The 25126-nt window shown below is 56.3% G+C and overlaps 8 protein-coding genes across 8 annotated transcripts; 5 read left to right on the forward strand and 3 right to left on the reverse strand.

Moving 5' to 3' along the window:
- Positions 1–343: 343 nt before the first annotated feature.
- On the reverse strand, positions 344–2012 carry BROUX77_007387 (uncharacterized protein; the record flags this gene model as incomplete). Its single annotated transcript, XM_073752476.1, has 4 exons — positions 344–555; positions 625–679; positions 749–1751; positions 1894–2012. The coding sequence occupies 4 exons, from the start codon at positions 2010–2012 to the stop codon at positions 344–346; spliced, it is 1389 nt and encodes a 462-aa protein (XP_073601680.1).
- An 836-nt stretch (positions 2013–2848) lies between these two features.
- On the forward strand, positions 2849–4390 carry BROUX77_007388 (uncharacterized protein; the record flags this gene model as incomplete). The annotated part of the gene is made up of 3 exons (XM_073752477.1): positions 2849–2889; positions 2972–3140; positions 3398–4390. 3 exons carry the CDS (start codon positions 2849–2851, stop codon positions 4388–4390), a joined length of 1203 nt encoding a protein of 400 aa, XP_073601681.1.
- Positions 4391–4531: 141 nt separating this feature from the next.
- On the reverse strand, positions 4532–5128 carry BROUX77_007389 (uncharacterized protein; the record flags this gene model as incomplete). Its single annotated transcript, XM_073752478.1, has 1 exon — positions 4532–5128. One exon carries the CDS (start codon positions 5126–5128, stop codon positions 4532–4534), a length of 597 nt encoding a protein of 198 aa, XP_073601682.1.
- Positions 5129–5644: 516 nt separating this feature from the next.
- Positions 5645–7069, forward strand: BROUX77_007390 (uncharacterized protein; the record flags this gene model as incomplete). The annotated part of the gene is made up of 3 exons (XM_073752479.1): positions 5645–5760; positions 5823–6478; positions 6675–7069. 3 exons carry the CDS (start codon positions 5645–5647, stop codon positions 7067–7069), a joined length of 1167 nt encoding a protein of 388 aa, XP_073601683.1.
- A 3777-nt stretch (positions 7070–10846) lies between these two features.
- On the forward strand, positions 10847–12546 carry BROUX77_007391 (uncharacterized protein; the record flags this gene model as incomplete). Its single annotated transcript, XM_073752480.1, has 2 exons — positions 10847–11905; positions 11962–12546. The coding sequence occupies 2 exons, from the start codon at positions 10847–10849 to the stop codon at positions 12544–12546; spliced, it is 1644 nt and encodes a 547-aa protein (XP_073601684.1).
- Positions 12547–16899: 4353 nt separating this feature from the next.
- Positions 16900–19554, forward strand: BROUX77_007392 (uncharacterized protein; the record flags this gene model as incomplete). The annotated part of the gene is made up of 2 exons (XM_073752481.1): positions 16900–17147; positions 17217–19554. 2 exons carry the CDS (start codon positions 16900–16902, stop codon positions 19552–19554), a joined length of 2586 nt encoding a protein of 861 aa, XP_073601685.1.
- A 202-nt stretch (positions 19555–19756) lies between these two features.
- BROUX77_007393 (uncharacterized protein) lies at positions 19757–21352 on the reverse strand (the record flags this gene model as incomplete). The annotated part of the gene is made up of 1 exon (XM_073752482.1): positions 19757–21352. The coding sequence occupies one exon, from the start codon at positions 21350–21352 to the stop codon at positions 19757–19759; it is 1596 nt and encodes a 531-aa protein (XP_073601686.1).
- Positions 21353–21941: 589 nt separating this feature from the next.
- BROUX77_007394 (uncharacterized protein) lies at positions 21942–24568 on the forward strand (the record flags this gene model as incomplete). Its single annotated transcript, XM_073752483.1, has 2 exons — positions 21942–23765; positions 23831–24568. 2 exons carry the CDS (start codon positions 21942–21944, stop codon positions 24566–24568), a joined length of 2562 nt encoding a protein of 853 aa, XP_073601687.1.
- Between the last annotated feature and the right edge of the window lie 558 nt (positions 24569–25126).

Here is a 25126-nt window from a genome sequence, read left to right on the forward strand (position 1 = left end):
TGTAATGGGTAGCTCAAGTAGGTGCAGGAGGAACAAGGAGAATCATCAACAAAAGCGGTTATATTTCAAGGTGGCTAGGAACTTTCTTGTGGCTGACTGGGTAGTACTAGCCGTCAGGGGACGAGAGTATCCATGGCATTCTGTGTAATGCCAGTCAAGATCGCTAGCATGAACTCAGCGGAGATCTACCCACAGACCAAGAGCGATGGCCCCGAATAACAAATCATTACAAGTTAAGAATTAAATATGTGGAGGTCCAAATACAATAACTATGACAAGAAAATAATGTGCTCTGCCTTGCCAGTTTATGTGCCGTGTCTTGGCTTCTAGCCCAATCTCGGTCTTACTTCTCAAACACATCAGGAGTGAACTTGCTGCGCTGGCGCAAACGGGGTCCAAACTTGAACAGGATAAAAGGGATCGGGATCATGGCGACAGCCAGAAAGGCAAATGTACTGCCGGCCCAGTGCACGCCAAGCTTCTGGTACATTTGAACAGTAAACAGCGGGAACACGGCGCCCATTGTGTAACTCAGCATACCGTTGGCAGCGATGGCTAGTGCAGGGTAAACCCATGGTCAGTATCACGGCGAGGATATGAAATGCTCGAATCAAGGAGACTCACCAGAAGCACCAGAATCGGCGCCAAAGAACTCGACCTGGTAGATTATTATGGACAACTATTGAGCAACAGCCAGCCACTCGTCAGCAATGTTTTACGCAACTCTGGGTATAACCAAAGCACTTACAAAGATGGAAAACGCACCACACCCAAAAACGATGCCGGCTGCAACCAGCGCCGCCCAGCGACCCCCGGCGTGGGCCTCCCACGCATACCAGAACAAGCCAGCAGGAAGCAACAGGCTCCCAACACAAGCAGACATCAGACGATGCTCATTATGCATGCTAACGCTCTCTTGGGTTGCCTTGCGCTCGCCGATGCGAGTAAAGACGCCAAACATGATGGTCGCTAGAAGGTAGCCGATGATGACGCTGAGGAAGCTCAGGCCTACTTCCTTGAGCGTGAAGCTGTAGAAGCGCTGAAGAATGTATGACGTGCTGGCAAAGTAGCTGAAGACTAGCGCGTAGACGTAGGCACTGTAGAATGCCAGGACCGAGACTACGCTGTCGGTGAATAGCATCCTGGTAGGCTTTAACAGCGCTTTGCGCAGCAGAGCTCCTATGTTCTCTGCACTAAGATCAATCTTGTTCTGATATGCCGGGTCATTGCGCAAGATCCAGTTCTTAGAAGTCTCGCTCATGAGAACCGTCGCAACAAATAGAACTGAGCCTAGAATAAGCGCAGTATACAAAGTCCAGCGCCAGTCCGAGTGGCTACCCATGACGTATGCGCCGGCTAATGGGCCCAGCGTAGGACCCAAGAACGGGCCGAGAATGAAGAGAAGCCCGGCATAGGCTCCCGATGTGCTCAAGCCCCAGACATCAGCAATGGTGCCAGCGCCAATAGCCAGTACCGCAGAGCCCGAAAAGCCGGTACAGAAGCGGAGCACAAGCAAGCTGGCAAAATTGGGCGCAGCAGTGCAACAGCCGGTAAAGATGACAAAGGCGCCGCTGGTCGTGACGTAGATCCAGCGGCGACCAAACAGCTCGGAGAACGAGGCAATGAACAGTGGCCCAAAAGCCAAACCGATAGTGTAAATAGTCAGGGTTAAAGGTGCCGTGACCCGGCTGACGGCGAACTCGAGCATGATTTGCGGGAGGGCAGGAATCATAATGGAGGTGCTAAAGGTGCTGTTAGGCAATACAGGGTTAGCATGGTCACGGGCACATGTGTAGGGCTGTCAGGAAGACGTGCATCTGGAAGGCAAGAATGCCGGGGACAATTGTATGGAGTCCCCGGCGGAGCATACTCCAGTTGCGTGGGTTTCGGTACTAGCGAACATCATCGTAGGAGATAACAGGGCCGAGTTCCAGTGCGCCTGAGTCCATGCGGATGTTGTCTAGCGAGGGCGCCTTGGATGTGTCTGGTGGCGATAATAGCTGAGTGTCCATGGTGAAGACGAGAATGACGGGAGAAAGAAAGACGTCTCCCCTCCTCTCTCACCTTGGGCTGGCAGGCCATTTGCACATATGTACTCCTGTCACCCACCATCACTGCTTCTCTCTACGGACTTTGCGTGCCTCTTGATCAAAGTCCGCGGGTTGCACTCACGTGTGGACTTGCACTTGCATGCATATATCACAACAGCAGTCATCCTGCAGGATCAATAGCGTGGGCAGCAGAAGAGCCGCCGAATGAGATGAGCCCACGCAAAACAACGAGCTCACACCGTACCAAGGCAAGCCAATTGCAGCCCGGATGGTCGCAGAGCGTGCAGGTGCCCCCGGCCGCAGCTGACAGCAAAAGGCCTATCGCCAAAAGAGACCGGCAAGTGAGAGCCCCCTCAGAGCCTCTTTGGGTCTCACTGAGGCTCCTCCAGCTATAAAGAGCTGCTTTGGGGGTGACGGGCGGCTGTGAGACAAAGCGATGCAATGCGACGTTGGTGCTGGGTCGTCTTTCACATGATAGTAAACTGCATCATTTTGGACTATGAGAGACCCTTGAGAGCCGATGTCTGTGGAGCTCTGCGGCTCTAGCGTGGCGGCTCTGATTGGCCAGGATGTTCTAGCGTCGAAGCCAACGCCCGTGTATGGGAAAACAAAGTGGGACCAAAGCAACAAGGCATGCAACCCGATTTAACCCTAGTTTTGCAAGTATTACAAACCGCAACACCTGTACTTTGACTCCTAGAGTTGGTGCTGGCGTATAATGCCACCAGTCCTCGTTATATCGCCCTCCCCAACCAAGCCACCGCCCACAGCCACGAATTCCAAGAAGCACCGCCAAGATGTCGATGACCTCCAATACCGACAACTTCTTCCAGACCGAGTAAGCCGGCAGTCCTCGCCTCCTTCCGGTGGCCAATGCCCCGCCTTGGCCAAAGCTGCTAACCAGTGACACATGTACAAAGCGCTACACACGCCAAAAACGCCCGCAAGCTCGCCAAGTCAAACAATGTCTTTGGTAGCCCGGTAAAGCTCAAGAGCAAGCTGCTGGCGCTGGCGGCCGACCCCAGCGCGCCTCTTTCATCCGTCTTTGTCGCTGAGTCGGCGAGCAAAGTGCGCCGCGTCAATCTCGAGGTAAGGCTTGCTTGCACTGTGACCCCCTTCTCCGATAAGGGCGCATTGTGGCTGCAGGGTGGTACCGGGTGCTTTCAGCAGTCTCGCTTTGCCTGTGCCATTATCCATCCCTCGCGGTGCTTGTCTCTTCCTCCCGCATTGCTGTATGGACAGGCCTCAATCCTCCACCGTCATTCACCTGCACTATGCTCGGCCTTGGTTTCCCTCTTTGTACATGACATGTACGTACTGACACCCTTTACAACACTCCTTGCTAGACTGGCGCAGTCTCAAAGTCGTACTCTGGGCCCACAGCTCCTGTCACCTGCCTGGCTGCCACCAAGACCGTGATAGCAGCCGGCTCGTGGGACAAGACAATCCACCAATGGGACATCGCCTCGGGCAAGCCTGTAGGCAAGCCCCTCGCAGGCCACTCTGACTTTGTCAAAGCGCTCGTGTGGACGACACTTGATGGCGTCGACGTGCTTGTCAGTGGCGGCGCCGACAAGAAGCTGATTGTCTGGAACTCCCAGACTGGGACCCAGCTATACATGATCCAGGACCCGACCATCGCCATGGGTTCCGTGCAGCATCTCGCCATTGACCCTGTTCTCAGCACCGCTTCGGCTGCTGTCATCGTCTCGGCCGGAAGCGATCCACACATCCGGCGGTGGCGCATCTCGCTGGCGTCGCACGAGCAGTTACGTGAGACCCAGTCCGCCGCTGCGCCCGGTGCTCCCGCTGCCGACCAGCCCACTATCTGCGTCCACGAGACCGGCATATACCGCCTGCACTTTGCCACGGCCTCTGGTGACGACGAGGTCGATCTATGGACTGCCAGCGCCGACGGCACGGCCAAGTGCCTCTCGCGCGCGCGCGGTTTTGCGCCCGAAGACACCATTGTCCACGGCGACCATGTGCGCGCCGTTGCCGTCACTGAGTCGTGGGTTGTGACGGCTGGCCGTGACGAGGACGTCAAGGTCTGGGACAAGGCGTCGGGGAAACTAGCGTATGCGCTGTATGGCCACTTTGACGAGGTCACTGACCTATTGCTAGTTACAGACCCACGCGATCTGAGCCAGAAAGTATGTAGTGTGAGTATCGACGGTACCATCAGAGTGTGGCCGCTGAAGCGCAAGGAACTAGATGCCTTAGTAGACGAGATGCGTAAGGACGTGGTGGCTGATGATGAGAAGGACGAGGAAAAGGACGAGGGCCTTATGACGGCAGAGGAAGAGGCAGAGCTGGCGGCTCTGATGGAGGATGATTAGGGCATAGATAAAGACACAATATCAAAGAAGATACATGTACAAAGAGCGCCAACGGCTGTATTATTTAAATCAAGTTTTTAAACGCCTGCAACGCCCAGCTTCCCGATATCCACACAAGAATGTCCCCGGAGCAAGAAGTAGCTATGGCCGCGCACAATCTGCAGCAGCCTTGTTCTTCTTGTTCTTCTTCTTTTTGCTCTTTTGTTTCGCAGACGTCCCAACCCCCAGCCCACCAGCATCCACCATCGCCTCCATCTGCCCCCCCTTCACATCTTCATCGACCACCGCAACATCCTTGACCTGGGGCACAGGCTGTGCCCTTTTCACTCTCTTGGACTTTCCCAGGCCACTCCGTCCCTCGTCCTCATCACTGCTCTCGGCGCCCAACATGGCCGCCTCCGTGCCCCTCTTGCGGTGCAGCTGCAGCTTGCGGCGCAGCTCGTCGTCGGCGCGCTTAGCCTGGAGTGCCTGTGCGTCGGGCCGGCAGCCGATTCCGGCGTTGTGCTGTGGCAGGTTCCGCAGGTCTTCGGTCTCGGCGGCGCGCACCTTGGCGGCATACTTGGAGGCCTTGGTGGCGGTGGTTGTAGCGCTGGCTACGGCGGTGGCGGGGGGTTTGCGCAGGTTGAAGCTACTCCGCAGGAGATTGGTTCGTAGAGCCGCGGTGTTCGCGACTACTGCGGCGGAGATGGCGGCCGGAGATGCAGGGGCGCCAGTAGGCTCAGGAGTGGCGATAGCCATGATGATGGAGGGTATGAAGTAGTCAAAAGGGTAAGTGAGAGATGGTGTGTTCTTTGGTTAAAGAAGCTTAGCCCAGTGTTGAAGAAGGAGAACCTAGCTGCATGAGAGCTTTTATAGAGATACACGATAAATGGAAATTGTCAAAGACAACCAGACTTTAGCGATCTTGAAGTTTGTAAGAAAAAGAAGTTGGATATCAAAGTTCTTATATCAACCCTTAGAGCATACAACCCTAGTGCCACACAAATCTGTCAGCCCCGTTGAAAGAAGCGCCGCTAATTGGTTCAAATTAGCAGGGATCTAATTGACTTCAGCCTTGTGCAACGCGCTTCACGCGTCTTGTAATTCATCCAAGCGTACACCTATGAAGCTGCTTTTGCCGACTTGGCTATAACGTCTCGGTTGATGACGCCATAGAAGTGTTTTTTTCTCTTTACATGTGAAGTTTTGTTTTTGTTCCCTTTGCTTCTATATCTTGTCTGCGTCTCACGCCTAAATCCGCATCCGCTGTTCACCATGTCCGACAATGAGATGGATGTCGACGTCCCCGCCGTGAGCTTCCACGCCGATGCTCCCAAAGGGAAACGCAGTGCCGCCAATCTCCCGGTCGAAGCGCAAGACAGCCTCCCCTGGTGAGTCTAAGTCCCCGGGGTCTCCCCCTTCCTAGTAGGCCTGTTTCTGACCATGCCCGCAGGGTCGAAAAGTTCCGACCTGCCTCCCTGAGCGACGTCTCGGGCCATCACGACATCCTCGCCACCATCAACAAATTTGTCGAGAGCAACCGACTGCCGCACCTGCTGCTGTACGGGCCGCCGGGCACGGGCAAGACATCGACAATCCTGGCGCTCGCGCGGCGCATCTACGGCAGCGCCAACATGCGGCAAATGGTGCTGGAGCTGAACGCTTCGGACGACCGTGGCATTGACGTGGTGCGCGAGCAGATCAAGACGTTTGCGTCGACAAAGCAGATTTTCAACATGGGCGGCGGTGCAAGTAGCAACGGCTCTGGCCGCGGCATGGCCACTTACAAGCTCATTATTCTCGACGAGGCCGACGCCATGACCAACACGGCGCAGATGGCCCTGCGACGTATCATGGAAAAGTACACGACTAACACGCGATTCTGCATCATTGCCAACTACGCTCACAAGCTGTCACCGGCTCTGCTGTCGCGCTGCACGCGCTTCCGCTTCAGCCCGCTCAAGGAGGCCGACATCAAGGTGCTGGTCGACAAGGTGGTCGAGGACGAGGGCGTCAAGATCCGGCCTGAGGCTGTCGAGGCGCTGGTAAAGCTAAGCAAGGGTGACATGCGCCGAGCGCTCAACGTGCTCCAGGCATGCCACGCATCAAGTGAGTGTGATTCCAAAACACCAGCAACCAGACGACATGAGACGCGCAAAAACCCTCACTGTTCACGAATGGTGTCCGTGTTTCAACACCGACGGAACCCACCCCTCCCCCGGCCGTCTATGGGTTTGCCACACTTTCCTCCGCGTCATTCTGCATGCGTAATACATCCTGCTAACGTTTCACGTCCCTCTCCCAGGCGCCCCCCTCCAGCCCCGCAACGGCCCCAAAATCGCCGACCAGGACATCCAGCGCGAGCTCATCACAACCGACACCATCTACACGTGCATTGCGGCGCCGGCGCCCAACGCCATCCGCGAAATCGTCGACACGCTGCTCGGTACGGCAGACGTGACGGCATGTCTGACCACTATCAACGCTATCAAGACTACGCAGGGTCTCGCGCTGGCCGACATTATCACAGCGCTCGCTGACGAGCTTGCCAAGCTATCAGTGGCACCTGAGGCCATGATTACGTGGCTCGACGGGCTGGCCGATGTCGAATACCGCATTTCCGGGGGTGCAAACGAAGCCATCCAGACGGGTGCGTTGGTAGGTATTATCCGTAGCGGGGTAGAACTTTCAGGGCGGTGAAGAATGCCGGGAGTATCGGGTTTAAAGGCGCTTGTACTTTGATTTATGCGACAGACGCGAGTTATCTAAAGAACTGCTTAACTCTATTCAACCAACTAGTACAAGTGTCAGTCTATGCTCATGCTTGTCTTGTAGTGCAGTGGCCACACATTTACCATGTCATTGTAGTACTCGAGTGCTACCAGACTCATGGCAGGACCTAATTTATCAGACTTGGGGCTGTGTTGGTTGACCAGCGCAGACTACAGACTCTGTCCTTGCAGATTGCATGCTTTGCTCAAGTATGGATGCAGAGTACCAGACATGCTGTGCCTGTGTGCCAGTACCACTGCTACCTATGACTACAGCTACGTGTATATCCTCCGTATCTTGAATCTGCATCAACGCACTGGCACGCAGGTGCAACGCCACAAATCTGCGGCCGGAGAGCACGAAACAATGACAACGAATACACGCAAGGGCCAAGGAGAACAAGAAGCAGGGAAGACAAGCAAAAGCACAGACGCCAATATGCAGTGATTCGATTCAGGATTGTGAGGGATGGGTTCCAAGGACTTTTTGAAGCCTGCAACTCTGGGGAGAAGAATGCTGGGGGCTCTCCTCTTTCGCACCGAGGATTCTTATTCATTCATGCCTCAGGCGGGAAAACAGCAGGGTGCCAACACGCTGTGAAGCTCACTGGACTGACTCGTCCTGGTCTGCAACAGAAGACGGGGTGCATGTGTTAATCTTGAGTGCTGATTGGGGGGCTGTAGGAATAGCGCAAAAGTCGGAGAGCCCAGCGGCCAAGTACACGCGCCCTGGAATTCTTGGACACACTTGAAGACTCGCCTGCCCTCCCTCGAGCTCAACGTGCAAATAGGGAACATGCATGTCGCATGTTCTTCCGTCAAATGCCATCTTTGCTGGCCAGGGAAAGGCCTGTCATCCCTATCCAGCGAGAGGGGGGAGGCTCAGGCGATGAAATGGCAGTTCTTCTAGCCTTACTTCCCTGGTGTTCTAGCTGGCTTCTGCGCCAGGCCAATCAGCAGGACGGAGTGGTGGAATTGAGATCTTGATATAGCCTGTTCTATGGTGTTCTATAGTGTCTTGACATGGGCAGTGTTCTCGAGCCAGATGTGACTGTCAATGGGGGCTGGAATTGGAGAGTTGGCAGCGGTGAGCACCAACGAGCACAGGAGCGGTATTCAATTCCAGCCCGAAACGGACTTGCCATGTTGGCTGTTGGACGCTGGATTCTGGAGACTAAGGTTATGCTGCCCTTGCGATTAGCATAGGTTATTAGGTCCAAGGATCGGAGGATTAGAGATTCTAGCGAAGACTACCCTGGGTCTAGTCATCAGCTGTTTACGGTTACACTTCGGATATACCATTGTGAATCACCAGTAACCCAGATAGCCAGTTTCAGCCACCCACAAAAGCCCAAACGCCACAGTCGGTGGGCTGCACGCCACAGGAGGCGGCTCACAAGCGACCAGGATTCCAGAACAAGAAACGTGGATCAAACCTGGCCATCCGTTCTTCTGGTGTGCGATTGCTTTTTTTTTAGACTTAGTCACCCTTGGCGGGAAATTAAAGCGTCTGCGCAATGGTGCTCTGCGTTTCATGTTGCTTGAGGAGATGACCCGAGAGTTACGAACCGGGTCAATGCAGCCAGAGCAGTAAGCCACGGTCAAGCAATCGATCAATGGGAGAGGGCAGAGGGGGAATGGCATGCTACGACTGTGCTGACTAGTATTGAGGCATCCTTGAATCGACGGCCCGGACATGCGGCTCCTGGACTGGGCTGGCCTGGCTTGGATCTTCGACTATTGGTCCTGTCTGCCGAGAAGAGGCGGAGACATCAATGCCATATACCACGCCACAGACGCCCCGGTTGGCAGGCCCGGCCAGAGACACTAAGCTATTTGCAAGTCTCTCGTCTCTTGTCTCTCGTCTCCCACCTATTATCTCGTGCCTCGCGTGTCTTGACCGTTTTATCGGCACGCAGACGCAACCGAGTACAAGCGACGCCAGTCCAGCCCAGTCCAGTCCTTTGCTCTCGTGCGTGCTTGTTCTTCTCTTCTGCTGCTGCTGCTCGTGCAACTGACGTGATGGGGCGTCAACATTGAAACAGCGGTTTGACAGCAAACTTGCCACAGACAAACACCCGTCCAGTGTAGTCCTTACCACTCACTCCAGGTGCTGCTGGGAAACATCTAGTCAGTGGTGCTATGTCCGCATCCGCTTCCGCATCTGCCTCCATGGCGCCTGTCCTGCCTGTCTGTTTGTTCTCTCTGTCGTTATCGGTTATTTTGAGTACACGGCAAGATAGAGCCGACTTCGATCGCGATCTCGGGTGTCCTTGTGCTTCTTAGAATAGCACCTTGCAAGCCAGTTAATTACGGTTGCCCCTCTGGAGATGAGCACCTGGGCTATCGGGAGGCGGTCTGTCAACGCCCATGGAGCACGCGAAGCGGGGGTGGAGAACAGACGGAACAACCAACGAAGAATAAAAAGCGAGAATGAATGTGAATATGACAAATCAGGACCATGGGGGAAGGGGGGGATAAAGATGGGATGAGCCTTGCCTGATCAAGTTGCATCTTGTCGATCCTGCTCACCTGTTCTCAGGGGTTTATTTGCTTGGCTGCTCGGTGGTTCTGTGGCTCTGTCGGCTGTGGCCAACTTGCTGCAGCGTTACTGGTGTATTGGCACAACCCGGCTCGGATCTTACCAGGCGCTGTGCTAGTCAAGCCGCAGAGCGAGACATTGGCGTGCTACAGGCTCTAGTGGCCACTAACCACTAGTGCTGCAGCTACTTGTAAGACCAAGCACAATCTGTGTCTGGGTGCTGAGTGCTGGGGGCTGCGCGCACGCTGGTCTTCTCCTTAGCCCTGATCCACCCACCCACTCGCCGACGGGGCCAATCACACCGTATCGTATCCAACTATCCTAGCCTAGCCAGATACCATTACTTTAGGGTTTGGATGCCTGTTGAGGAACCTTATACGAGCCGGGCGTCCCTGAAAGCATCAGCTCGACAACATCAGTCAGTCAGCGTACGCCCTACCGGCACTCGTCGACTTCTCTCTGGCTCTGGCTCTGGCTCTGTGGGTGAGTGAGTGGGTGAGAGCGTGGCCAATTGTCAACTGCTACTTGGCTTGGCTTTGTTGGGTGTCCCTCGACCAGACCGTCCTCGTCCTGATTGACAAGTCCGGGCCACTGTAGTAGGACGCACAACCTTAATTTCAACCTCAGTCTCTTCTGCAAAGCACGCTGCTGCACTGCTGCCCTTTTTCACCTGTCCCGGCCTTTTCTTTCGTGGATCTGTCCTCAGATCTACGCCCCCTTGTTTTGAACGAACGGGGCCCTTGCACGCTTCCCATTCTCCACGGCCGCCTTCCTGACTGGCCTATTTTGGGACTTTAATTTCCCCTGCTAGTCTTCCCCTATATCTGTTCTGTTCTTGTTTCTAGTCTTGGCCTGGAAGCTAGAGCCAAGCTATAAGACGAAAGTGAGCCGACCTCTCGATTGAGCTTGGCTCTCCTTGTTTTTTTTAACTTCCGAACTGTGTGCTTGTTTTCTCCGTCTCTGTATTTCTTTTCTTTTCTTCTATATATTTTTTTTTCTCCACTGTCGTCTATTCTGACTGGCGCGGTGTGTTCCTTTCTTTTCTTTGCCAGCACCAAGGCCACGACTTCGGCCCCAGTCTTTGTATACAAACTGTCTGGCTTTATATTGTCCTAGTCTCTCATCTGCCATTTTCGCATATCGTATCCACGGGTATCGATCACCATGGGTTTATCAGCCGAAAGCCTTCCGGCTGTCCCCCGGACAGTTCTGCTCATGCTGTCCCGGAGACGTGTCCTTGTGATGGCCCTGCTGGTCATCATGCTCATGGGCTTCGCGTTGGCCCCTAACAACTTCATTCCCAACACCATTGGTGAAAGCGCTGCCGCGCCTGCCAACCAGCAGCCCGAAAACAATGCTCCCGCGGACCATGCCGCCCACCAGGACAAACCCGAGGAAACCACCCCCGAGCACCACAGCGCAGTCCACAGTGACGCTGCTGGCACCGCTCATGCTACCTCCGCTGCCCCTGCTGCTGCCAGCCCCGTTGCTTCCGAGGCTGCCCTGATCCCTGCGAACCTGGACCAGCCCGCGCGTCGCCTGGACCCCGTCTGTGATAACTTCCCGGACACCAGCAACATCCTGATTATCATGAAGACCGGTGCTACCGAATCCTACGACCGCATCCCTACCCAGCTGCTGACCGTGCTCCGCTGCATTCCCGAATACTTCATCTACTCCGACATGGAGCAGACCATCTCGGGCTTCCACGTGCGCAACGCCCTGGACAACGTCCTCGAAGAGGCCATGACCGACAACCCCGACTTCGACCTGTACCGCCGCCAGCAGCAGTGTGCCATTGACCAGGACACTTGCAATGCCGACCAGAGCGGCGCCCACAACGGCGCCTCGGATGGCTGGAACCTCGACAAGTACAAGAACATTCACATTGCCGAAAAGGTCTACGCCATGCGCCCCAACTACGACTGGTACATGACCATTGACGCCGATACCTACGTCCTGTGGCCCACGCTGATGCAGTGGCTGAGCAAGCTTGACCCTAACCACGCGGCTTACATGGGCAACGTCGCGCTCCTGGGCAGCTTCCCCTTTGGCCACGGTGGTAGTGGTTACCTGCTGTCCAAGGCTGCCATGAAGGAGTTTGTTGGAAAGCACCCTGGCGTCGCCAATGCCTATGACGTGACTGTCAAGTCGGTGTGCTGCGGTGATTACATGCTGGCTCAGTCGGTCAAGGACAAGACAGGTCTGGATATCCAGCAGATGGTAAGTTTGTCACTTTTACGTACTCCGCGCCTGACTGTTGCTAACCCAATTCCTAGTGGCCTACCATTAACGGTGACAAGCCCTTCACCATGTCTTTCAGCAGATCCACCTGGTGCCACCCCATTGTTACCATGCACCACATGAACAGCGAGGAGGTTGCCACCTTCTGGGACTTTGAGAACATGCACTACAACACCACCGATGAGATCAAGAACAAGCCCATGCTGATCAAGGACATCTACCACGAGTTTGTCGCGCCGCGCATCAAGGAGAAGCGCGAGCTGTGGGACAACATGAGCGATGACGTGCTCCTCTTTGACGCGACCGACGAGCGCACGCACAAGTGGCAGGACTGGGAGTTGCACCGCCGCCCCAAGGAGGAGGAAATGACGCCCGCGCTGCGCGAGGCCCACCACTCTGCCGACCAGTGCAAGGCTGCCTGCTCCGGCTTCTCTGACTGCTTCCAGTGGCGCTTCCGCGGCGGCGTTTGCTCGTTTGCCCGCTCGTTCAAGCTCGGCGCCCCGCACCACGACGACGACCAGGGCCGCTGGGTCAGTGGATGGGAGCTGTCGCGCATCCAAGAGTTTATTGATAACGAGGGCGACTGCCCCAAGGTCTACTGGCCCAACCCGCCCGCATAAGCGGCGAGAGGGTGAGAGCTTCGTGTGCCAAGAAACATGTGGTGGGCTCCCCATCTTTTTTCTTTTCTTTTTTAGAGACTTGGGAGGAGTACATCTGTTTTTCCTCTTTTTGTTTTTGTGTGTTTATGTCCTTCATTTGTATAGCATCTACGTTGGATCTTGGGACCAACTTGGGAACGGAGAACCTGGCGTTGATTTAGTTTTGCTTTTTTATTTGATCTTTTTTTTTTACATTTACATTTTGGTTTCTTTATACACACATATTTGCTCAGACATCACATGGTGCTTCTTGTTAATCGGGACATATGGCCGGGCTTCTCGATCTCTCTCGATCTGTTCGGATGAGATGTTGGAGCGGGTGTACTTGGACATGCTAACTCGTTTATGATACGGGTCGCCTCTGACACGTGAATGTCATATATCTTTGGAGCCCTAATTAATAGTGCTCGTCCTCGCACTGCATTGATGGGATGGGATTCTTCATGTCACGCCGTGGGTGGGTCGCCACAGCGAGGCAAATATGAATCGAGGCAGGCAAGATTAGCTCTGCGCTGATATGCCATTGCTATCAGTCAGTCGATCATACAGAAACGGCAGTTGGGAGCGGAGATGCACTGCCCAGAAGCGTACAGTGGCAAGTCAGTATGTATGTTAAAAGCAAGCAGAATATATATGCTTGGGCAGTTGAGATATAGTCCAGGAATCATCTACAATAGCGCCCGATCGAAGGGCATGCAAGTTGTCTTGCAGCGGCTCTGCCTGACCTGCCAATCATGGCACTGCATTGTATGTGCGTTGTGTGTCTATGTCAAAGGCCCAGATTCTGCATGCACGCTCAACCTGTTGAAGAGGCAGTGTGACGTTGTGCAGTGCTCTGTTGTGGTGAGAAAGAAGGGAGAGTCAGAGAGTGAGTGTGTGCTTGTTTGTCCTGCCGTGAGAAGGTTACACAGGCGGGAAGGACGGTGTTTTGTTTGTGCAACGCGAGGAATACCATTGGCACAGGCGCAGGACGAAACTAGAAAGGAGGATGAGACATTGAAGGTGGTAGTAGGTAGGTTAGACCCGGGCGAGTAGGCGGGCTTGGCTGGTCTTTATTTACAGTCTTGGCTACCGGATGCTGAAGCAGCGAGCATTAGGAAGGATGGCCACGTGTTTTGTGGGAGAAAAGGATAAATATTGGAAGGGTCAAAGGGTCAGATTGTTTACTTTACCTTATTTTCCTTTCTGGAAGGGCGCATGAAAAAAAAAATCAAAGAAGACGGGAAGAGAATATGGTGTGTTTGGTATGCGAGACCGGGGATATGTCGCAGCCTGATCAAGGGCGAGGCAGTGGTGGTGTGTTGGGGCGGTCCAAGCCACTGGGAGGGGTTTCCGATGTTATATTGAACATGATGAACGGTGAGCTGAGCCAGAACAGACTCCAAAACGGCACAGCCAAGGAATAAGAAGAACGGGGAAGCGGAAGGAAACGAAGAGATCGGCCAGGTTGATGTGTGTGGGTCTGAGAATGTAGTAGTTATACAAACAGCAAGTAACGAAGCGGGACACAGACGCAACCGCACCAGCAGAAGAAGAAGGTGGCGGATGTGAAAGCTGTATCTCGTGTGCGTGTGCGGATGGATGTCGGCGTGCGACGATTTGGAATTGCGATCGTGGATGCAAGGGAACCGCAACGTCGGAGCAAAGAAGCAGGATCTACAAGGACAAAGAACAAGTACAAAAGTGCATACACAGGAAATACGATGCCCTCTGGTATGCTTGTGCTCGGCGCCAATGGGGACTGGCTAGCTCCCCTCTCCATTCTTCCATGATTTGTTGCCGAATGGTGTGAGGCCCAGAGGCTCAGAGGCTTGGCGACTGGGCGGGCAAAAGAAGGGGAAAGAAGCAGTAAGAACCCGACTAGAAGGGGGGAGGAAGATTAACAGAACCACGGACGTTCTACTATTGACACCAAGAGCAAGTACGCTGGCTGACACAAGGAGCGCTTGAGAATCACGATACTAAGGCTGCATGTATAGAGGCAGCAGGTATATAGGAGTCCTATGAATTGTGTTGTATATCAGTACTACACAGCCCGCCTTTGGGTGGTGTTTCTTGGCTCACCCTGCTCTCCCCCCCTGCATGTCCTGCGTCATTCAAAGCAGAGACTTACACGAGCAGAGAGGCCCTTGTTGGATGCCTCTTTTGCACGTTCCTTCTGCCCAGCCCAGCCCAGTCCAGCTCAGAGCAGGCAAGGCCCAGAATGACGGCCAGAGCCAAAAGTCAGAAGCCAAAGGCCCTCCCTGACGGTGCATTGTGAGCAGGAGCTATTCGGGCCCAATATCGGCAAGTTGCAGAGTCTGGTTGTTGGGATATCAGCTTGTTCCAACAACACCTTTTTTGTTCTGCTTTTTCTTTGGAATCATGTTTTTGTTAACCCGTCCCCACCAACTTCACTAGCAACAAAGAGAAACACGCCAAAACAAACAAACAAAAAAAAAAACTCACACTATTGAATTTTCCCCCCTCCTCCTCTCCAATAGCTAGACAGCCTAGACCAGTATCAAAAAGAAAAAAAAAAAAAAGAAGAAACCAGCCAGAAATCCAGCAGGCCGAGCACTGCCTCACTGAGCCAAGACCAAAAAAGGCAAATCTCGCACTGTGACACACACAGCGCCCGCAGTGGAGAAGCTACAGTGCGCCGCACCGTGTCGCTTGCAGCGTGCCAGGAGGTGCATGCGAAGGATGTGGAATTCGGCAATTATGCTGTCCCGGACTCCTCGCTCTGTCTTCTCTCTCTGACTGCTTCGATTCACATATGATTCTCTGATGAAGAGAGGAAGGGGGGCGGGCGGGGGCTGTAAAAGGAAGATAAAAAAAAAAGAGAAAGCGAAAGCGATACTATAGACAGATGCTGCAGAAGGCAAGAACCGCACAAAAAGGAAGGAGGTCGAGTCCTTGGTGTCGATCCGTGCTTGCCCTCGGAGAGCTCCTGGTGTTTTTTGGTTTTATTTTTTTGGCAGCTGCCTTTTCTGATGTAAGTACTACATGGTTCAATGATTTCATGAGACGTCGAGTCTTCTTTTGCGTCGATTCCAGAGCGGCTCCTGCTGCAGCTCCTTCGTCGGTCGGTTGCCGGTCTCTAAGGATTACCCGACCACAGATAGAGAAGAATGGCAGAGGAAAAGAGAGAGAGAACGAGGAGACACGAAGCGAGCCAAAGGGGCGGTCCCCGGAAAGCGAGAAATCTCGCTGCCTTGAGCAATCAGCGCTTCCGCTGCGGTTCTTGGCCTGGCCTGTCTGTCCTTTTGTGTTCTTGGGGGTCTATTATTATGTACATATTACCGGTGTGATATCAGTGTGCTTGTGCTTGTGCTTGGTTCCTTGGGCTTGCCGCTGCTCTCACTGTCGAGTCCTCCTCTGCTCTGTCCTGCCCTGCTATTGCATTCAATATCAAGTTCCACCTCTGTGCTGGTGCCGGTCTGCCCTCTGCTCGTGCTGTGCTGTGCTGTGCTGTGCGTTCTTCTGCTGCGTTGGTGTTGGTGTGTTGTTTCTTTTGTGCTGTGCCCTTTTCCCCGTGCGCCGCAAGCTGGTGGCCGATCCGTCCTTGGCCTCCGCTGTCCGTCGCAGCCCTTTTTCTTTTATTTTTCCTTTCCTTGTCCCCCTTCCCTCCTCCTTCTTTTCTTCTCTTCCTTTGTTGAGACGTCACATCACCACTTTCCCTCTTCCATATTCTTCCTGTTCGTATCGTCGTGCCGGCCCCATCGTCTTCATCTGAGGCTGAGCCAAACCGCTGCCCCTCCTTCTGCCCTGGGCTCCGTTCCCTTCTGCCGCCCTCCAACTGGGCCTGCTTGAATACCAGCGATCCCGCCTTTGCCACCGCGCTGTCTCTTTCTGTTCTCCAGTGCTACTCTCTGCTGTGCTTGCCGGCTCCCACACTCTAGCGCCGGATCAGCCTCAACACGCCTGCTTCCATTTGTACCTATGCGCCTCTCCAAGCAGGGCTAGTCTGCTCGCTGACTCGACTTACACACTGCCTTTGCATATTCCCACTGCACCAGGACCAACGCTGTCCTTGCCGGCTGACGTACGCCCTCAGCCTGCTGTCTTGGCTTGCCTTGTTCTGGCTCACAAGTCCCCCCCGACATCTTGCGCCTCCGTAGTCCACCGCTTTGTCCCTAGATGGCCTTTGTTCTCTCTGCCCCGTGTGCCATAGTCTCTTGCCATTTTGCTGTCTCCCCCCTTCTTCCCTCCTGTCTTGGCCTGACTAGCTGTCCTGTCTTACGGCCAACCACAGAAATAACACCACCACTGGACGCAAAAAAAAAAGAGTAACTAGGAGAAAAGTACACCAGTGTTAGCCGCCTCTCAAGGATGCCACACCCTAGATCCGCTCCCGCCGGCGTCTCTTCCTCAACCCACCTCACCATCCCAGACTCCACTTCTTTTGACCCGTCGCTCTCTCCGTCACCGTCGCCGTCAACGCCGAGCGGCCGCCCCCCAAAATGGACCGTGCTGTCCATGTGGACGCTGATCATGGCTTACATGAACACCCATCTCAGTCTGTTTACCGTGCTCAAGGTCGTCGAGGCCTTTGCCCGGGACCCCAGCGATGTGCCCAAGTAAGTTGTTGCGCTCCAGCCTGTCTCTCCCACTGACGCCGCCGCATGCTAACCCGCGCCGGCCGCCAGAGAAGAATCCGCACATAAAAAGATCAGTTCCACTGCCGGCAAGGAGCTGCGTTGGGCCCGTGCCAACGACATGGTCGACGCCCTGAGCCGCCTCAAGTCGCAGGTGCTCTCGCCGCTGTTCCTGAGCCGCGTCAAGGAGGCCGGCCACTCGTTGTCGCTGCGTGTGCGCGAGCGTGCTGCGAGCACCGACAACGACGAGGACGCGGACGCCGAGACGGCGGCGGCCCACAAGCCGCGTCCGCAGATGGCTTTTGACTGCGAGTTTGCGCCGTCGCAGCGCTCCAACACCGAGCTGTCCATTGCCACCACGGCGTCTATGGAGAACGGTATCTCGCGCATCAGCGAGTCTGTGTCCGATTCGGTGCGCAAGGACCCGCTCGGCCGAGTCTTCATGAAGTACCTATACATTCTCATCACGCACATCACCTTTACGCTCAGCTCCAACGTGCACCACCGTCCCAAGGCCGAGTCGCCACTTGAGGCCGACACACAATACCGCGATAGCTGGGCGCACGACCCGGACTCACCGGTGGACTTGGCGGCGCCCCCGCCCGTGCCGTGGGACCTGCTTCGCCCAGGGACTCACAATGGCAAGCTAGACTCGGATGCTTCAGCGGCAGCGATGCAGTGCCAGGGGCCGCTGAGTCTAGGCCACAAACGACACCAATGCCCGTGCCACCTGCTGCCTGCGCTGCAGACTTCAACCTGGGTACAGGCCATGGACGCGGCCCAGGGGCCCACGCCGTTTGCCCACCTCATGCAGACCGGCGACGTAGCCCAGTTTGCCAGCCTGGTCGACTGCTTCGGCAACACGCCTTTGCACATGCTCGCGCTTGGAGACGCCCAGCACAACATGCTGCTGCAGGCCGTTCTCGCCCACCACGACCTCGCATCCCGCATGAACACCATGGGCCAGAGCTTTCTGCACCTGCTCGGCGCCAGTTGGCTACAAGACGAGCCGACACTCATGGCGCTGCTGGAGCCGCTGGCACATGACGTGCGTCTGTTGAATGCGCGCGACCATTACGGCCGGACGTTTGTACACGTGCTGGCCGACACGACCGCCGGGGACGATGCCATGGCGGGTGTGCTGAGCCGCGTGCTGCAGCAGTTCGAAGTGGACGTGCGGCCTGACGCCTTTGGCTCATGCCCAGCGTACCCCAGAAAGCGCGTGTCGCTGATGCCACAAGTACTTGACATGTTTCCTCGGCTGGACATGACGTTTGTGCACGAGCCGCGGCCGGCCACGTCACGCAGCGTCAGCGGCTCCGACCGCGGTGCCAACAGCGACGGGGCGGATGCAGAGAGCCTGCAGAACCCGTCTACGGCCGGCCTCAGCGACCAGGAGTTCTTTGACCACGCCCACCGGCGCAGCGAGGACTACGTCGTCACGCACACGCGCCTCCTCTCTGTCATCTCCCGCGCCTTTGCGGACCCGACGGTCCAGGACGACCGCGGCCGCAACGCCCTGCACTGCCTGGGCGCGGCCATCACAAGCGTGCAGACAATGCGCTCGGAACAGGCCGAGATTGCCGCCGGCAGCATGCCGCGCAAACGCAAGCACAGCCGGTCCAGCGTTAGCACAAATACCAACACGGGCGCTATCGTCAGCCCCTCGCAGGCAGCGGTCTGGCTGTCGCCCAGCTCGGCCGCGCACCCGCTGCCAGGCCCCACGTCGCCCGTTGACCAGGAGCTCGAGCTGGAAGACACCAGCAAGGAGCGCATGAAGCAGCGCATCGAGACCACGCGCAACCTCCTTGGCGTCGGCGTCGACGTCAACGCCTACGACCACCTGGGCAACACGCCGCTGATGGCCTTTGTCGCCAACAGCCTCGAGTCGTCGGCCGACCGCGCCAGCCCGCGCGCGCTGATCAAGCTGCTTGTCGACGGCGGCGCGGACGTGCACGCGCGCAACCGCAAGGGCGAAACGGCCCTGCACGTGGCCGTGCGCCGCGGCAACAAGCTCGCCATGCGCGCGCTCGTCGAGGCCGGCGCTAACGTGCACGTGCGCGACGGCCTGGGCCGCAGCGTGCTCGACGTGCTCGACGAGAAGTTCTATGCTGCCCAACGCGACGGTCGCCAGGTGCACGTGCGCGAGATCGCCCGCTTCCATGTCTGCCGCGCTATTCTGGCCGGCTCGGCGATGGGCGCCCGCCAGAACCCCTCGGCGCTTCAGGAGTGGAACAGGGGGCTGGCTGGCCCAGGGAGGGATGCAAAAAACCGCCGGAAGACGGCTACCGGGCAAAGGAGGAGCCCAAAGGTGGTCCCGGATGATGCGCCAGACGGGCCGGATGGCGGAGACGAGTACCACGTGCGTCAAAAACGGCGCTTAAGTTGACATTGAGATGAGCCTACATAAAACATTGTTCTGTTCTTGACTGTTGAGGTTGCGTGTGTGATCTTGTCTGATTCTAGTGTGGGTGACATCTATGCTTCGCCGGCGGGGTCTCTGCCGAGTTTCTGGTCGTTCACGGCCCCGTGTTCATTGGCGTTGTAAAAGCTACTCTGTAATCTCCGCCTCTAACTACATTCCCGGCTCCTCACACAAAGTCCTTGACCACGGCCCAAAACGCCTCTGCGTCCTCCGTCATTGGCAAATGCCCGGTCTTCGGCACCGCCCTAAACTCCGCCTTATCAAACCCGACCTGCTCTTCATACGCCTTCATGATGGTTAAGAATTTGCCTCGCGCATCGCCCTCGCCCGCCACAAATAGCGCCGGTACTTTACACCCTGCCATCTTTGGCCTCAGATCGTAGTCCCAGAGTGCCTGACACCCGTAACGGAAGCCCTGTAGGCTATTCCCGCTAACCATCTGCGTCATTTTATCGACCACAGCCGTCTTCTGCATCGACGCCGGGTGGAACCAGCGCTGCACCGTCGCCGGCGCGAGCTTTTCGCGAATCCCGCTGCCTCCGTCGGCCTCGGCAAGCACCGTGCGCTCCTGCCAGGCCGCTGTATTGACCGCGCTCCCGCACGTGTTGAAGTCGCAGGCAATGTACCTAGCGAGCCGCTGCGGGTGGCGGATGGCAAAGTTGAGCGTTGTCACGCCGCCCAGTGACACGCCGATCAGCGCGTGCAACCTGTCAATACGCAGCGCGTCAAGCACAGTAGCCAAGTCGTCGGCGAGATGGTTAGCGCTGACAGGCACCGCAGCCGGTAGCTCGCCTCGGCCACGATGGTCGTATCGGAGGATGCGCAGATCGGGGCGGTCTCTTTTCAGAATGTCAACAAAGTCATCCCACATGTGAAATGAGGTCAGCAGCGAGTTGCAGAAGGCCACAGTCGGCGCGTCCGGACCGGGGTTGCCTTCCAGCTGGTACGGAATCGTGAGCCCGTCGAGTGCAATGATTGTTGATTGTAGATTGCCTTCAGGCCCGGGTACGGTAACAAGACTCTTTTGGTCGGCTGACTGGAACGTTGCAGAGCTGAACGGAAGGGCTTTGAGGTTCTCCAGGTCCCGCGGTGCAGGCCCAAACACATAGAACAGCTCCATGGAGCGAATGGAAGAAGCCACAATCTCCTCGCCCTGCGAAGCTTCTATATTCAGCCAGGCGCCAGCGCGCTCAAACTCGTGCAGAACGGCAAACTTGTTGCGCTGCCCGAAATCGTCGGTGTCCTGCACGGTCGACGTGCGGAACAGCCGCGAGCGCAGCCATCCGCCTGTTTTGGCTAGCAGCAACGCCCTCTCTTCCGAAAAGCCCCGTATGTACTGCTCTGCAGCTGCATCGCCGGACCCATCCACCTCAACCTCCTCGATGACCAGAACGCGGCCCCGTGCCTGAGCGTCCGACAGCTGCTCGGCCGGCACAAAGCCTGGGCTCGCATGAGTGGCGACTAGGTCGTAGAAGCGGCGGTCGACGGCCACCTGGGCGATGGTGGCGGCCTCGCGCGGCGACCGGTTGGCGCGCAGGCCTGTGTACACCGGCTCGCGCATCCAGTCCATCGATGTCACGTCATAGACGGCCAGAAACGGCGGGCCGAGCGCGTCGGTGCTGGCGTAGCGCAGGCCGTTGGGGAAGATAGCTGGGAGCCGGAGGCGGGTTGGGCCGTGCTCGTTGTTATACCATTCGTGGAACTGCGTGAGTGGCAGAGTTGGCTTGGGCGCCATGTAGACGAACAGGAGACCGGGTGCCATGTTGGAGAGCGGGTTTGTAGGGTGAGATGGAGGAGGAGGTTGGCCTGCGGGTTCTCCTGGACGGCCGGACAGTGTCTATGAAGTATTCTTGGGCAGCGCCGGGTCTTGCCGCGTGGTGGAAGAATGAGGAACTCGGCAGTTCCATCGGCTGTCCGGGCTTTCTCTTTTCCTGGTGCACATCACTAACACTGTCGGATGTAGAGGCCGGCTATTAGTTTAAACAGTGCAGGGATCTAGAACGTGGGGATCGGCAGTTTGATTTAGAAACCCAGATGGTGTCTCTTAGGGTAAACACACATATATAACACGTGACCCACTTGCATAGGGTTAGTTCAATTGATTTTGACGCGTCTTGGCGCGCTAGCGCGTCTCTGCTGCTGTTGCTATGATCAGGGTTCAAGGGAAGCTTTTGTCAGGACCCAAGAGGAAAGCTGTTTGGAGCGGCATTGCATTGATCCCCAATTCGCCATCTGCCTACTTCCCGCGGCGTTGATGAGCACCTGACTCTTTTTGGCCTGCCAATTGCCATCCGAACATCTCGACCTCTCTATTCCGCTGCCGGATCTCCACCACAAACTCCGACCGCAGCATGTCCAGCTCCTCCCGGCCCCGGGCGCGCCCGGCTTACACCAAGGGCACCACGCGGTGTGACTACAACCGAGACGGAAGCCAGCTTGTCACAGTCGGCGTGAACCCGACGCTGCGGCTGTACAAGACTGGCTTTGATGGAGAACCGGCCAACATTGACGAGTGCCCACAATCCAACCTGGCCGTGGCCGCCGGTGACGAGTACTTTTACGTGGGCGACGAGGACGGCGTGGTCAGCATCTACACGATTGACCCGCCGGCTTTCAAGGAGTTTCTCGTGCGCTTCACAATGCCTGTGCGCGATGTGGCGCTGTCGCCGGACCAGAAGTGGTGTGCTATAGCAACGGACGAACTGACGGTCAAGTTGGTCAACACCGAAGACTACTCAAAAACCCGCGTGCTGCGCGAGCACAACCGGCCCGCGAAACACGTGTCGTTTGATCCGCGGGGGACCATGGTCGCAGTCTCGTGCCAGGACGGCATCGTCTACATGTACTCACTGACCAGCGAGCAACCCGAGCTGCTGAAGAAGCTGGACGGCATGATTGGCTCGATCGACAGCGAATCGCCAGGTTCGGCGCAGGTGGCCTGGCACCCAGACGGCAACGCCTTTGCCGTACCGTCGCCTACGCGCGACATCTACATGATTTCCAAAAAGGACTGGCAGAAGCACGCCACCTTTGATAACGGCCACTCGGGCATGATTACCGCCATTGCCTGGTCACCCAACGGCTCGATACTGGCGAGTGCCGGCCAAGATGGCAAGCTACTGCTTTGGGATGCAGCATCGCAAACGATATTCCAACGCTTCGAGTTTGCTGACATCATGCACCTGAGCTGGCATCCCACCAAGAACCTGCTCTCCTTCACCACGACTGAGGGTGAGGTGTACATCTACCCTGACCTGATCAATGATCAGTATGATGCTCTGCTGAAGCTTCCACTGCAGCGCTCAGTCAGCAACCAGATCGACCCGTTGAGCACAGCCAGCGTCGCGCTTGCAACACGGCCCAGGCCGTTTGATTCAGACCACGCCCGAGGCGCATATAACCTAGATGAATACAGCGACGTGGATGATTTTGTCGTGGACGATGACGGTGCCGGCTACACCACGGGGCGCAAGCGCCGTGCCGACGATGACGGGCCGCTTGGGCCTGGCGAATACCCTGCATCAAAGCGGCGCATGCTGATGGAGCCCCAATTCCACGAAGCCTTCCAGCCGGGCGCGACGCCGTGGCGTGGCAACCGCAAGTATCTGTGCCTGAACTTTTTGGGCGCCGTATGGACAGTCGACCAGGACTCACACAACACCGTGACTGTCGAGTTCTACGACCGCGATTTCCAGCGTGACTTCCACTTCACCGACACCTTTCTCTACGACAAGGCATGCCTGACGGAAAATGGCACATTGTTCTCGTGTCCGGCACGCAATGATGCACCGGCCACGCTCTTCTACCGGCCACACGAAACGTGGACCCAGCGCAATGACTGGCGTACCGAGCTGCCCAAGGGCGAGGAGGTGCTTGCCATGTCGCTCAGCGACTCGTTTGTGTCGGTGGTCACGACGGGCGGGTACGTGCGCATCTTTACCCTCTACGGCCTGCCCTTCCGTGTCTACAGACCCAAGAGCATGCCAGCTGTCACGTGTGCGAGTTGGAAAGACTATGTCATGACTGTTGGCAATGGGCCGGTGGGGGCGGACGGCCAGGCACGGCTGCTGTATACGATCGAGAATGTCAAGCGCGACGAGGTGTGCCAGAATGAAGACATCGTGGCGCTGCCAAGCGGAGCAACGTTGCGGAGTTTGTTTTTCTCCGATGACGGGGTAAGTAGTCATTGTTATGATTTCCGTGACTATGAAAGTACATGCATTTACTGACGTATGACAAGAACCCATGCATATACGATTCTACTGGCGTACTGTTGACGCTACTACACTGGCGCAAGCCCGGCCGCGCATACTGGGCGCCTCTTCTCGACACCAACCTCCTGGCGCGTCTCGCATCAGGCCGCAAGAACGAGACGTACTTCCCCATCGCCGTAGCCAACGGCAAATTCCACTGCATCATTCTCAAGGGAGGTGACCGCTACCCGTACTTCCCGCGGCCGCTGTTGTCCGACTTTGAGCTTTCGGTGCCGTTGCACTCTATCGCCGACGCACGCAAGAAGAAAAAGGCTAAGGCTGTCGGCGGCGGCGACAACGACGAGCTTGCTGCCAACTCGGACGACGAGGCCTCTGGAGCCGAAGACGGCGCCGGCGGAGCGCAGGTCTCCGAGGGGCGCAAGCTTGAGCAGGCCTTTTTGCTGCAGAACATCCAAGCGACACAACTGGACGACGCGGCGTCGGCATCGGCAGCGGGCGGACGGCACGCGCTTCGCTCGCAGCTCGCGCGCATGCACACGGAGCTTGACAAGACCCTGCTACAGCTGCTGGCCATTGAGTGCCGCGAGGGCGAGCACCGCGGTATGAAAGCGCTCGACCTCGTGCAGCTCTTCCACGACCGTACCGGGCGCATGTTGCAGGCGGCTGGCAAGGTGGCTGAGCGGTATGAGCGCGGCATGCTGAGCGAAAAAATCCGCGAGGTTGCGGAGAGGCGCGAGGCGGCCATGGACGAGGATGATGAGTGAGTGGGTTGGTTGGAGGGGTAGGAGATGGAGTAGAGGGTGGTGAGTGGCAGTGGTGTTGTGCAATTTGTACAGCTATGGCTGCAGCTATGGTTACGGGTACAGCTAAAGCAGCAGGCTACAGTTGTTCAGCAGGCAAGACTTCCTCTGTTTGACCTAGTGGGCTTGTTTATGCACGATATGATACAACAGCGGCGGCGGTGTTCCTAGAGTGGCGGCATACAGACATACAGATGCATATATAGATGCATATAACTATACATATGCATGTATGTACTGGTATGTCCACATAGTTATTGCTATGAATATACTAGCGCCTGTACAAGTATACACACATGTGCATGTGAACTGCAGTCTGTATTTCTCGGCCGCGGGAGACAAAGCCGGGCTCGAAGAAGGCATAACCAACTACAGCATAAAGCATAGACTGAGGGTGTCGGTCCTGGGACGGGGAGAGGGATACATGTGTGTACGTACATATGTATGTATGTATGTATGTATGTATGTAACTACTACCTGCACGAACTACAAAGTGATGTGATTATCCAGAACACCCAGCCA

This window comes from Berkeleyomyces rouxiae (assembly GCF_048999995.1).
Source record: "Berkeleyomyces rouxiae strain 22BRR77 chromosome Unknown BrBRR77_ptg000012l, whole genome shotgun sequence".
Lineage (NCBI taxonomy): Eukaryota > Fungi > Ascomycota > Sordariomycetes > Microascales > Ceratocystidaceae > Berkeleyomyces > Berkeleyomyces rouxiae.